Source organism: Hyperoodon ampullatus (assembly GCF_949752795.1).
Source record: "Hyperoodon ampullatus genome assembly, chromosome: 15".
Classification (NCBI taxonomy): domain Eukaryota; kingdom Metazoa; phylum Chordata; class Mammalia; order Artiodactyla; family Ziphiidae; genus Hyperoodon; species Hyperoodon ampullatus.
Window position 1 is genome coordinate 35,675,011 of NC_136928.1, and position 13,013 is coordinate 35,688,023.

The 13,013-nt window shown below is 36.1% G+C and overlaps 1 protein-coding gene across 1 annotated transcript in view; it reads left to right on the plus strand.

The window, feature by feature from the left end:
• Positions 1 to 8,120: 8,120 nt before the first annotated feature.
• Positions 8,121 to 13,013, plus strand: part of WDPCP (WD repeat containing planar cell polarity effector) — a gene marked incomplete at both ends in the record, with an annotated part of 270,224 nt that continues 265,331 nt past the window's right edge. Inside the window, one exon of the mRNA XM_079720396.1 lies at positions 8,121 to 8,181. Within this exon, the coding sequence (XP_079576522.1) occupies positions 8,121 to 8,181 (61 nt within the window). The remainder of the gene's footprint in view (positions 8,182 to 13,013) is intronic.

A 13,013-nucleotide genomic window follows, 5' to 3' on the forward strand; every position in this document is an offset into this window, starting at 1 on the left:
GGCCTCTGGGAAGGGAACACATTTGTTTTAACATCAAATACTTCAGTATTGTTTGCATTTTTTAAACAATAAGCATGTATTACTATTATAATTTTAAAACCCAAGAGGACACAAAAGACCAGACAGATTGTCTAATAGATTTTAAAGTTTCTCTCTTCATTTTTTGTATGCTTTTAGGTTCTATAGCTGTTTTAAAAATAAGGAAATGATAGATGGTATTTTTAACACACTGCTTTGTGCTTTTGCATTTCGCTCCTACCATTTCATTGCTTAGTGTTATTTGTTAAATCTAAAGTTTTGTAAGTTGAAGTATTTATTACCTTTTAGCATTTATTGACTAATTACAGTGGGTGCTCATTATCAGATAAATATGTTCTGAATATTTACATTTAATATTTAGGTTGTAAAGGTGTTCTAGACTTCTGAAGTGATCTAGATCTTTATATGCTGTGAGATAACATGATATAGCATAGAAAAGATCTAGATATATTTAAAATAATAATTTAATAACATTTGAAGATAAATGTCACTAAGGAAGCTGGGACTTTTATTTTATTATTATTATTTTTTGCGGTACACGGGACTCTCACTGCTGTGGCCTCTCCCGTTGCGGACGGAGCACAGGCTCCGGACGTGCAGGCTCAGCGGCCATGGCTCACGGGCCTAGCCGCTTGGCGGCATGTGGGATCTTTCTGCACCGGGGCACGAACCCGTGTCCCCTGCATCGGCAGGTGGACTCTCAACCACTGCGCCACCGGGGAAGCTCTAGGACATTTATTTGATAACTATTGTTTGAGTAAAATTTAAGAATAACATTTTCAGTGTTATAGGCAATTAGTTATGTAATGCCCACTAACAATGTTCAGTGCTTTTCATCTTCAGAACATTACACAGAATTAATTAATCCTTACAGCAGTCTTAGAAATGTAGGTCAATATCATTATCCCTGTTTTTGTTGGTAGGGAAATTGAGGCAGAGAGGTTGAATGATTCGGGGTAAGTTTTTTACAGCATGGTTAGAATTAAGGCATTTGGGCTCAGAGCCCAGCATTTAGAGCAATAGAATCACACCTTCTTTAGAAGACTTAATCTTTGTGTCCTTGATAAAACTCTGTTTCTCATTAAACCATGATGAGGTCATCTCTATATTAAAATTCAGAAACAACAAGTTTGATCACTATATAACCACTTAAAAACACACACCATTTTCCCCTCCGTGCCTTTTCTGGCACTATATTGGCTTAATCTGTCTTTTCCATTGTCTACTTTTTGGAGAATTACCGAAATATCTATCCTTGACTTTATTTTTCTTCTGGGATCTTTTTCAGTAGCTTTAGCTTTACTTTCTATTTAGAAAATTCCAAAATAGTTTTTATATAGTCCAGATCCCCTTTCTATATTTCTAGCTATCAGCTAGACATTTCTACTCATATCAACCCTTATAACTTAAACTCCCACTGTGTCTGAAATTCAGTTTATTGACAACAAAACTTGCTCCTCTTCTAGACTGACCTGTTTCTATGTATGTTTCAATCCAAGTCCTGCCCTTGAAACTAGGGTAAACCAGGTGGGAACAGGTCTGGGTAAGGGGTTTCTGGGAACCAGGTGTGGCCAGAACAGTGGTATTTGCCAGGGTGAAGAAGCTGAATCACAGTCTAAGGAAGAGGAAGAGCCAGATTACAAACTGAAAGGCAAGACTAAAGTCTAGCAGGAGACTGAGTGGCCAGGTCAGTGGCTAGGAAAATTGAGGTTGTTGGTTGAGTAGTTGAATCAGTCGTTGGGAACAGAATGCGCTGGTACTCTTTTACTGGCACATGATGATGGAGGCATGTCGGCTCACTAGAGCCATGTTCAAGGCAAGGGTCATGTCTGTACAGTAACCAGATCCCTATCTCATGGTGGTCACTCTGGATTCTTCCTTCTTCTTCACTTCCACAATTTATCAGTTCCCATATGCCTTTGATACTTTATTCAAATGAATCTGATTATTTTTTCACATTCCAACTTCCACCATCCCAATTAGAGTCCTTGTTGCTAAATATTGGTGTTGCCTGTTACTTTATTACCTTTCTAACAGATCACTTGTATAAAAAAATCCCTCCAATATTCCCATCCACAAGGTTAATCTTCCAAGAACAATTCCGATCTGTTGATTACCGTTTCTAAAATACCTTACCAGATCAGAAACTATTCATAATTTCTCAGTAGCCACCTAACAAGATATAAAGTCCTAAGTTTGGCATTTAAAGACTTACTTAGTATGGCCCTGATTTATCTCTTCTATTTGTGCACCAAACCAATTGCTTACTACCTCTTAAATATGCCTTGCATCTTTCTGTCTAATTTATGTTTTTGTATACTGTTTCCTCCTTTTTCTCTCTCTCCCTTTATCAAAATCTAAGAATTCTTCAATGTCCTCTACTTTATAAGAAAATTTCTTCATTATCAAACTAGAACATCTACTGAACACCCACAGCCCTTTGTTTATGTTGCTGAATTTGCACTTATCACAAACTTCATATTGTTTTTGTGATTGTTTTATCTGCTATACTAGATTTTAGCTATTTGATAGTAGAGACCCTGATTTATAAATCCTGTATCTGTGACTCAGTAAAATGTCAAACACCTAAAGTGCTCAAAGTATTTGTGATATTTAATTAATAATTAGATATCATAGGACTCTCTGAGGTACAAATGACCCAGTGTACCTACTAATCTAGTCTTTTGTTAGAGTATGTTCAGTCTAAGCTTGAGGTCTCTTTGAGACTCCTCTGCCCTTTTACACAAACTTTATCATTGCATGATTGATTTAGTGTTGAATATTTCAAAAATCTTTATTTCTGATAATGTGACATTGATTAAATATGTTCATGCATATCTTAACAGATAATTAATGTAATTTTATGTAGATAGCATTAGACAAGGGATTGTGGGGGAATACACTGTATTTTAGGTAATTTTGAAATTACCTAATGATGACTAGAACACCTAATACAACTAGTGGTTTCTTTTAAATTTGTGCTATTTAGTTGTCTTTAATTTTGTACATTTTAAATTGGTAAATAGATAGATAATCCTCAGAAAGTCTATTGATAATAATTAGCAAGTATGTGTTCTAACTTTATGCCCAAGAAATATTTCCTTAGGCTCTTTGAGGTATTTTGCTAATACACGTTTCATTTTAAATGTCTCATTGGCACCATGGTATCATTCATCTTTATTAAACTACAGCAATGTCTTCTTCTCTTAGTTAATTTTTCTATCCTATCATGTTTTACATTAGGGTTTTATTTGCCCTCAGGCTTCCTCTCCTTTCCAAAGCAGTCAAAATAGCTGACTTCAGAAACCAGGGAAGACAAATATTCTGAAGATTTATTTAGTGGCATGTAATCTTTACCTCTAAAAGTTTTTATTTTCCAAAATAATGTTATCAAAAGTATAAAAAAGTCACAGCATCTTAGTGCAATGGTTTCTATTTTCCGTGATACTTTCTTAAAATTTACCTGTATGGTAACCATTAATCTTAAGGCAAATAAATATTTATTATAATGTAATCTGTTTTGGAAGGAAGACTTTAAAGCTTTTGAGGATGTAACTAGAAAGTGAGAAAGGCTAAGATCCTCCCATTTCTCTGTGCTCAAAATTTGGGCTATCATTGATTCTCCCCCCTACACGAGAATAATCAAGATTTAGATCAAGCTCAGTTTAAATCATGCTCCTTATTCTGTCATGGAGACTGGACATTTGGTTTTAGAATGGCCTTCTGACACATCTGAGACTGTCATCAACTGCCTTATAAAACTAAACAGAAAATTGAAAAAGTTAAAAAGATATTTTAAATGAAAATTAAATTAAGGGCAATTTTTTGTGTAGGTTTTCCCTTCCACTGTTCTTTTCATTTGGCTAATTCTTTTTCCTATTCAGTATTAAAATTTGCTGTATTTTTTAGTCATTCATTCTTTTATTCATTTTTGCCCTATGTAAATAGTTTTGGTCTAGTTCTCAGTCATGTGTATTGGGCTTTATCCCCAGAGAAATGCACAAGGGCACTGAGTGGGGCAATATTTCTCCACTTTGGTAGGCACTCTCTATTTCACTACCTTTTTAATCCCTGCCTACGCCCCCTCCCAAAATGCAGAATCCAGAATTCTACTGAAATTCTTTTCTTTCCTCCTTCAAAACAACTATGCATTAATACAATATTTGAATAATACGAGCTCAGTCTTGACTGCTTCCTTCAAACAAGGAAATTACAGCATTCTTTTTAACTGGTGGCATTCTTGAGTAAGATGCAAGGCCTTCAGAGGTCTGCGTCTTTCAAAAACCTGCACAGTGTAAAAGATGGCAAGACATTTTGAGGACTAAAAAGGTTATTGATTTGGTCCCCTCCCACCATGTCCATCTAGTAATTATAGATTTTTACAAATGTTAAAAAATTTACTCCATTAATTCTTTTTAACTTTATATCATCTTATTAGCAGATATTTGAAGTTTAGAGGAAAAGAAGGATGAATAACCCACATTTGACTATCTTTTGCCTGCCTGCTAATGCATGACCCTGCAAAGCCTCCTCCTTAATCACACATATTTTGGGGAGCCTGCAGGAGTTGTCACGTGTTCATAAATAAGTCGAATCATTTACTAATGGACGCTGGCCATTTCCTTCTCACTTGCCTCACTTGCTAGACCTGCTCCATCAACTCGTTACTGCTGCCACCGTGTCTACTTTTGCTGGGTGTGGATCCCACTTTATCTGGATACCACCACTCTGAGTACGTTAATGTGAAGGGCTACCAGTCCTGCTTACGTTCTACTGGGCACCAACCCCAGTGGCTACTTCACGACTATTAAACCAAATATTCCAGGGGCTACAGGAGTGCTTTATAGAGCAGAATGTTTCTCTTCTTTTCCTCCTGTTATTTTTTTATTTAGTGGGAAACTAGAGCAGCATTGTTTATATACATTAGGACATTTTTAGAACTAGCACGTGCATTTTTCTCAGTCCCCCCCCACCGCCAATGAAACTACAAATGAGTCCTGTTTTCAAGTCCAGATCATAGACTCTACACTGTACTGTTCTCAGAATTTCCCCTTATGTCCAAGTGCAAAGGGTCAAGGGCTTTGTACTTGACATTTGACACTCTCCACAGGCATCAGTTTGCTTATTCTCCTCCAAACTCCATAATTTCTGAGTAGCTTGGGATTTTCAGACTTAGTAAAGATACACAGTAGACCTATTGGTTTTCAACTTAAAAGCTTCTCTGTCTCTTATAAATAATAGCCAGCATGGATTAAAAAGAAGCTATTATCCACTCTCCATTTCTGTTATCAGGGGAATGTTTTGACAAATTCTTTATTATTAATTGACTTAAACTGAAAAATAGCATTTCAAGTGCAGTCTTCTTTTGATATGTAAGTAAAAATGTGGCCTTCTGGCTTTGGCTATAAAATTTTATCTCTAATTTGCATGATGAAACCTTATTATGTAGCTACTAACAGGTTTACTTCAGCCTTGCCTTTGTCCGAATTGTCATAAGTTCTAATTATTGGTATCTGAATCAACACTAAATTGAAGAATGTGAGTTTTTATTTTCTAATACTGTCTAGAAGTTGAGACTTTTAATGCTCAGTGTCAGAAGAAATAGGCACCTGTTTTATCACATCCTTTCTTCTCTATTCCTAGTGAAGTATTAATGCATTTGCATGTCCTAAATCAGTACTTCCTCTGGTGTAGAAATTTCTCCACGTACAGATGTTTTTCCTTCATAAAATCACTATTGTAAATACTTAGTCATTCATTCATTTCTCTCTATACAATGTGAGATCATATTTAATACTTCTTTTGTTTTTTCCGTATAAATTTGCATAGTGCTAGACATTTGAGTAATAGCAGTAGCAAAAACAGCAGCAATAATAAGGTAATTGAATAAAGGTACCCTCAAAACAGTCTTGAGGTAAGTACTTTATTATACCCATTTTATGGCTGGGGGAACTTAGGAAAGTTAAGTAATTTGTGCAAAGTGAATAAGCTGAGAAGTTAGAATAAGAAGCCAGGCAGTTAGAGTCTAGAATCCACACATTAAACTTAATAAATACAAAATTTATTTAATTTATTAACTGATTCTCTAAACAAACATTACAGAGCTCACCCATCCAAATGACTAGGCCGCTGTTTACATATTCTAATACAGTAATATTTTAATTAAAAAATACAACTATAAAGTAATAATTCTGAATAAGTCTCATGAAACTAACTGAAAACAATGCCAAAGAACACAGCTTTGGAAATATTTTGAGTAATGGCAGCCTCACTAGAGTCACTCACAAGTGACAACTCTGAAAGATAATACTCAGTTGAATTGAAAAATACAAATTAGCTTAATATCCCTTTTTCTCTACTGCCTACTAGTAAGGAATTGCATCCTTCATAGTAATGAGCCCACAGGCTCTTCTACCCCATTTCTATATACAGTGACAGCCAGCTTCTGATTAGAGGAGGGCACATCTGGAGGTCGAAGGGTCTTTTGTTTCATCTCTAACCTTTTAAGGCACTTTAGTACAAGGAAGAGAGTGAATTCAGATCAGTCCAAAATTTACTATTATAGCCTGTTTTTTGCTACCCTTTTCAACGTCATTTTTCTATAATTTTCCACCAGGCATCTTGATCTACCACTGTCCTTTTACTCAAACTGCTGTGTACACCCTCCCTACACCTCTGTATACCCCAAATCAGTAAGTGTGCTGTGGTTGCCAACACAGACTCTGAAACCAGAGATTTCAGATTTGTTTAGATTCAAAGCCTGCTTCCACTACCTGCTGGTTATATGTCTTTTCTATACCTTAGTTTCCTCATTATAGGGGCAATGGTACTACTTCAAAGAGTAGCTATAAGGATTGAGTTAATACATATAAAATTTTAGAAGAATGCATGTCACAATGTAGGTGCGTAGTAAGTATTATCTGTTGTTATCATCATCATTTTTATCATCATCATTTAGCTGATGAAGTTCTATGCTTCTTTGAGGTCCTACTGACATTTTACAACTTGTCTGTAGCTTCTCAGAACCCTGCTATTCCAAGCAGGGTCGAGCCCTTCTTTTATGCTGTGAAATTGTTCACTCTGCCATTTCAATAATTAGTACACTGTGTCTCATTAGTTGAACATGCATCTGATTCTTGATGATTGTAAGTGCATTGAGGTCAAATGTAAAGGTGAAGGAGGGACCAACAAAGTTTATATTATGTCTAAAATTATTTTGGATTATCACCCATATGAATAGTATGGGAAAATATTTTTAGTCACTCCAAATGTTAAAGAAGCTTTTTCCTCCATATGAAAGATGTCTTAAAATATTTTTCAAGCATTTTTTGTTATTCAGAAGTTTGTTGGAAATAATAAAAGAAAGTGTTAATAATATCCATCACTAGCCCCTGCTGTTAAAACTGGGAGAAAATATAAGATGTACATTATTGCTATCTCTTTTTTTTTAACGCAGGTAGAGTAGACTATCTGGATCTATCACGACATGCAGATTAACAAACTAATCTGAATGCTAATGTGGTTTCACACAGTTTACTTCTAAGTAAATATGTTTCCTATAATAATAACTATATATCATTTACCTTGAAAATTCCACTTTAATTAGCCTGTTAGTATGTGGGAGATTGTAAATATTTGCTTTGTATATTAAAGATAGACCACAAAATGTGTTTGTACTTACTAACTACATAACAGATGTTTCTTTTCCTTAAAAATATTTTTAAAAAATGCTTAAATGCTAAATAATTCTAAATACACTCAGAGCCTTAAAAATCAAACGTATGTTATTGGAAACGCAAATATATATATTCTTCTTACTACATTTCTCAATGTGATGACATATTAAATCTAGGAAAACAAGTGTTTTTTTTCCTTTTTCTAGAGTTCATTTCTGGGTGGTTAACTAAGGGTACATTAAAGTGTGTTTATTCTAATGAACCGTATCTCAAATATCAGTAGCGGCAAGTGATTCTTTTTATTATTTCTAAGGGATCTTGGTTTTATTGGCAATAGAAGATAATTAATTGGCACCTCTTCTTAATTATTTTTTTAAACAGGACAGAGATTCCTTCTGCCATCAGATGTCTTTCTGCTTGACTGAACTGCACCTGTGGTCTTTGAAGAATACCTTACACATTGGGGGTAAATAAGCTCTGGATTAATTTCAATATTTTTTAAATATGAGTTACAACAATATAAATAAGTACTAGCAAAGGTTAGAGCTTAGATTCTCCAGCTGGAATTGCATTATTTTCTTTATACTTAATGAAAAATTGGCTAGTGTATAGTAATTTCGTTTAGTTAACTCTGCTTATTTTTTTTCAACTTGAGTTACATTTTCTGCTTTGAACATTAATTTTACTGGCCTAATATCTGTTTCCTCTTAAGATACACAGATATTCCATTTTTTCCTGGGATTGTTCATAATAACTGATTTATATTCATAAATATTTGCAGGCTTGCTAATGGTAAATGCATTTCTATTTGGTATTAAAGTAATATTTCAAACATAAAGTAATATTTCAAACATACACCTAAGAGGTACAATTATATTCATTTTTTAAAAATAAATTTATTTATTTATTTATTTATTTATTTATTTTTTAGCTGTGTTGGGTCTTCGTTTCTGTGCAAGGGCTTTCTCTAGTTGTGGCTAGCGGGGGCCACTCTTCATCATGGTGCACTGGCCTCTCACTATCGCAGCCTCTCTTGTTGCGGAGCACAGACTCCAGACGCGCAGGCTCAGTAGTTGTGGCTCATGGGCCCAGTTGCTCTGCGGCATGTGGGATCTTCCCAGACCAGGGCTCGAACCCATGTCCCCTGCATTGGCAGGCAGATTCTCAACCACTGCGCCACCAGAGAAGCCCTATTCATGTTTTTTGAATCTCACATTGTGGGGGGAAGAGAGTAATATAAATGTGTTTTAACAATGTTTATTAGTATTTCAGGATAAAGTATATATCATTAGGAAACATCTTTTAAAAAATTCTTTTCCTTTCTGAGTATCTAAAGCAACTCTTGTATTTAGGAGGACAGATTTATTTACATGTCTTTAGCATCATTACTAAGAAAATGGTTTATCTTGCAAAGAATTATTTCTTTATATCAAATATATAATTACAGATGATGTCATTATAATTTCATTAAGTTTAGCTCGCTTAAAATGGATAAGGATAGAATTTCCACTTAAACAAAGTGGACTTAAAACCCATTTGCTTCCTTCCCTCATTCTTCAAAATGAGAGTAGACAAGTTACTATTAAAAAGGTATAGAGCACTGGAGCCTGCAGGCTTTTTGGTGGGGATAATGGCAGACTTCAGGAGGGCTCATGCCAAGGAGTACTTCCCAGAACTTCTGCTGCCAGTGTCCTTGTCCCCGCAGTGAGCCACAGCTGCCCCCCGCCTCTGTAGGAGACGCTCCAAAACTAGCAGCTGTGTGGCTGACAGGGTCTTCGTGCTCTGGCCTGGTGTCAGGCCTGAGCCTCTGAGGTAGGAGAGCTGAGTTCAGGACACTGGACCACCAGAGACCTCCCGGCCCCATGTAATATCAATCGGCAAGAGCTCTCCCATAGATCTCCATTGCAACACTAAGACCCAGAGCCAGCAAGCTCCAGTGCTGGACGCCCCATGCCAAACAACTAGCAAGACAGGAACACAACCCCACTCATTAGCAGAGAGGCAGCCTAAAATCATAGTAAGTTCACAGACACTCCAAAACACACCACTGGATGTGGCCCTGCCCACCAGAAAGACATGATCCAGCCTCATCCACCAGAACACAGACACCGGTCCCCTCCACCAGGAAGCCTACACAACCCACTGAACCAGCCTCATCCACTGGGGGCACACACCAAAAATGACAGGAACTATGAACCTGCAGCCTGAGAAAAGGAGACCCTAAACAAAGTAAGTTAAACAAACCAAGAAGACAAAGAAATATGCAGCAGATGAAGGAGAAAGATAGAAACGCACCAGACCAAACAGATGAAGGGGAAATAGGCAGTCTACCTGAAAAAGAATTCACTGTAATGAGAGTAAAGATGATCCAAAATATTGGAAATAAAATGGAGAAAATGTAAGAAACGTTTAACAGGGACCTAGAAGAACTAAAGAGCAAACAAACAATGATGAACAACACAAAAAATGAGATAAAAAATTCTCTTGAAGGAATCAATAGGAGAATAACTGAGGCAAAAGAACCGGTAAGTGACCTGGAAGATAAAATAGTGGAAATAACTGCCACAGAGTAGAGTAAAGAAAAAAGAATGAAAAGAATTGAGGACAGTCTCACAGACCTCTGGGACAACAGACCTCAGAGACAACATTAAACCCACCAACATTCGAATTATAGGGGTCCCAGAAGAAGACAAAAAGAGAGGGTCTAAGAAAATATTTGAGGAGATTATAGTTGAACACTTCGCCAACATGTGAAAGGAAATAGTCAATCAAGTCCAGGAAGCTCAGAGAGTCCCATACAGGATAAATCCAAGGAGAAACACGTCAAGACATATAAATCAAACTATCAAAAATTAAATACAAAGAAAAAATATTGAAAGCATCAGGGGAAAAACAACAAATAACATACAAGGGAATCCCCATAAGGTTAACAGGTGGTCTTTCAGCAGAAACTCTGCAAGCCAGAAGGCAGTGGCAGAACATATTTAAAGTGATGAAACGGAAGAATCTACAACCACCATTACCCATCAAGGATCTCATTCAGATTTGACAGAGAAATCAAAAGCTTTACAGACAAGCAAAAGTTAAGAGAATTCAGCACCACTAAACCAGCTTTATAACAAATGCTAAAGCAACTTCTCTATGCAGGAAACACAGGAGGAGGAAAAGACCTACAAAAACAAACCCAAAACAATTAAGAAAATGGTAATAGGAACATACATATCGATAACTACCTTAAATGTAAATGGATTAAATGCTCCAACCAAAAGCTGAATGGGTATAAAAACAAGACCTGTATATATGCTGTCTACAAGAGACCCACTTCAGATCTAGGGCCACATATAGACTGAAAGTGAAGGGATGGAAAAAGATATTCCATGCAAATGGAAATCCAAAGAAAGCTGGAGGAGCAATTCTCATATAAGACAAAATAGACTTTAAAATAAAGACTATTGCAAGAGACAAACAAGGACACTACATAATGATCAAGGGATCAATCCACGAAAAAGATATAACAGTTGTAAATATTTATGCACCCAATATAGGAGAACCTCAGTACATAAGGCAAATGCTAACAGCCATAAAAGGGGAAAACAACAGTAACACAATAATAGTAGGGGACTTTAACACCCCACTTTCACCAATGGACAGATCATCCAGAATGAAAATAAATAAGGAAACACAAGCTTTAAATGATACTTTAGACAAGATAGAGTTAATTGATATTTATAGGACATTACCCCCCAAAACAACAGAATACAGTTTATTCTCAAGTGCTCATGGAACATTCTCCAGGATAGATCGTATCTTGGCTCACAAATCAAGCCTTAGTAAATTTAAGAAAAGTGAAATCGTATCAAGTATCTTTTCCGACCAGAATGCTATGAGACTAGATATCGATTACAGGAAAGAAACTGTAAGAAATACAGACACGTGGAGGATGAACAATACGCTACTAAATAACCAAGAGATCACTGAAGGAATCAAAGAGGAAATTATAAAATACCTAGAAACAAATGACAATGAAAACACAACGACCCAAAACCTATGGGACTCAGCAAAAGCAGTTCTAAGAGGGAAGTTTATGGCAATACAATCCTACCGCAAGAAACAAGAAAAATCTCAAATAAACAACCTAACCTTAAACCTAAAGCAATTACAGAAAGAAGAAAAAAAGACCCAAAGATAGCAGAAGGAAAGAAATCATAAAGATCGGGTCAGAAATAAAAAGAAATGAAGGAAATGATAGCAAAGATCAATAAAACTAAAAGCTGTTTCTTTGAGAAGATAAACAAAATTGATAAACTGTTAGCCAGACTCATCAAGAAAAAAAGGGAGAGGACTCAAATCAACACAATTAGAAATGAAAAAGGAGAAGTAACAGCTGACACTGCAGAAATACAAAGGATCATGAGAGATTACTACAACTTATATGCCAATAAAATGGACAACCTGGAAGAAATGGACAAATTCTTACAAAAGCACAACCTTCCAAGACTGAACCAAGAAGAAACAGAAAATATAAACAGACCAATCACAAGCAGTGAAATTGAAACTGTGATTAAAAATCTTCCAACAAAGAAAAGCCCAGGACAGATGGCTTCACAGGCGTATTCTAACAAACATTTAGAGAAGAGCTAACACCTATCCTTCTCAAACTCTTCCAAAATATAGCAGAGGGAGGAACACTCCCAAACTCATTCTACGAGGCCACCATCACACTGGTACCAAAACCAGACAAAGATGTCACAAAAAAAGAAAACAACAGGCCAGTATCACCGATGAACATAGATGCAAACATCCTCAACAAAATACTAGCAAACAGAATGCAACAGCACACTAAAAGGACCATACACCATGATCAAGTGGGGTTTATTCCAGGAATGCAAGGATTCTTCAATATACGTAAATCAATCAACGTGATATACCATATTAACAAATTGAAGGATAAAAACCACATGATAATCTCAATAGATGCAGAAAAAGTTTTTGACAGAATTCAACACCCATTTATGATAAAAACTCTCCAGAAAGTAGGCATAGAGGGAACTCACCTCAACATAATAAAGGTCATATATGACACACCCACAGCCAACATCGTTCGCAATGTGAAAAACTTGAAGCCATTTCCTGTAAGATCAGGAAGAAGACAAGGTTGCCCACTGCCACCACTATTATTCAACGTAGTTTTGGAAGTTTTAGCCACAGCAGTCAGAGAAGAAAAAGAAATAAAAAGAATTGAAATCGGGAAAGAAATAAAACTGTCACTGTTTGCAGATGATGTAATAGTATACATAG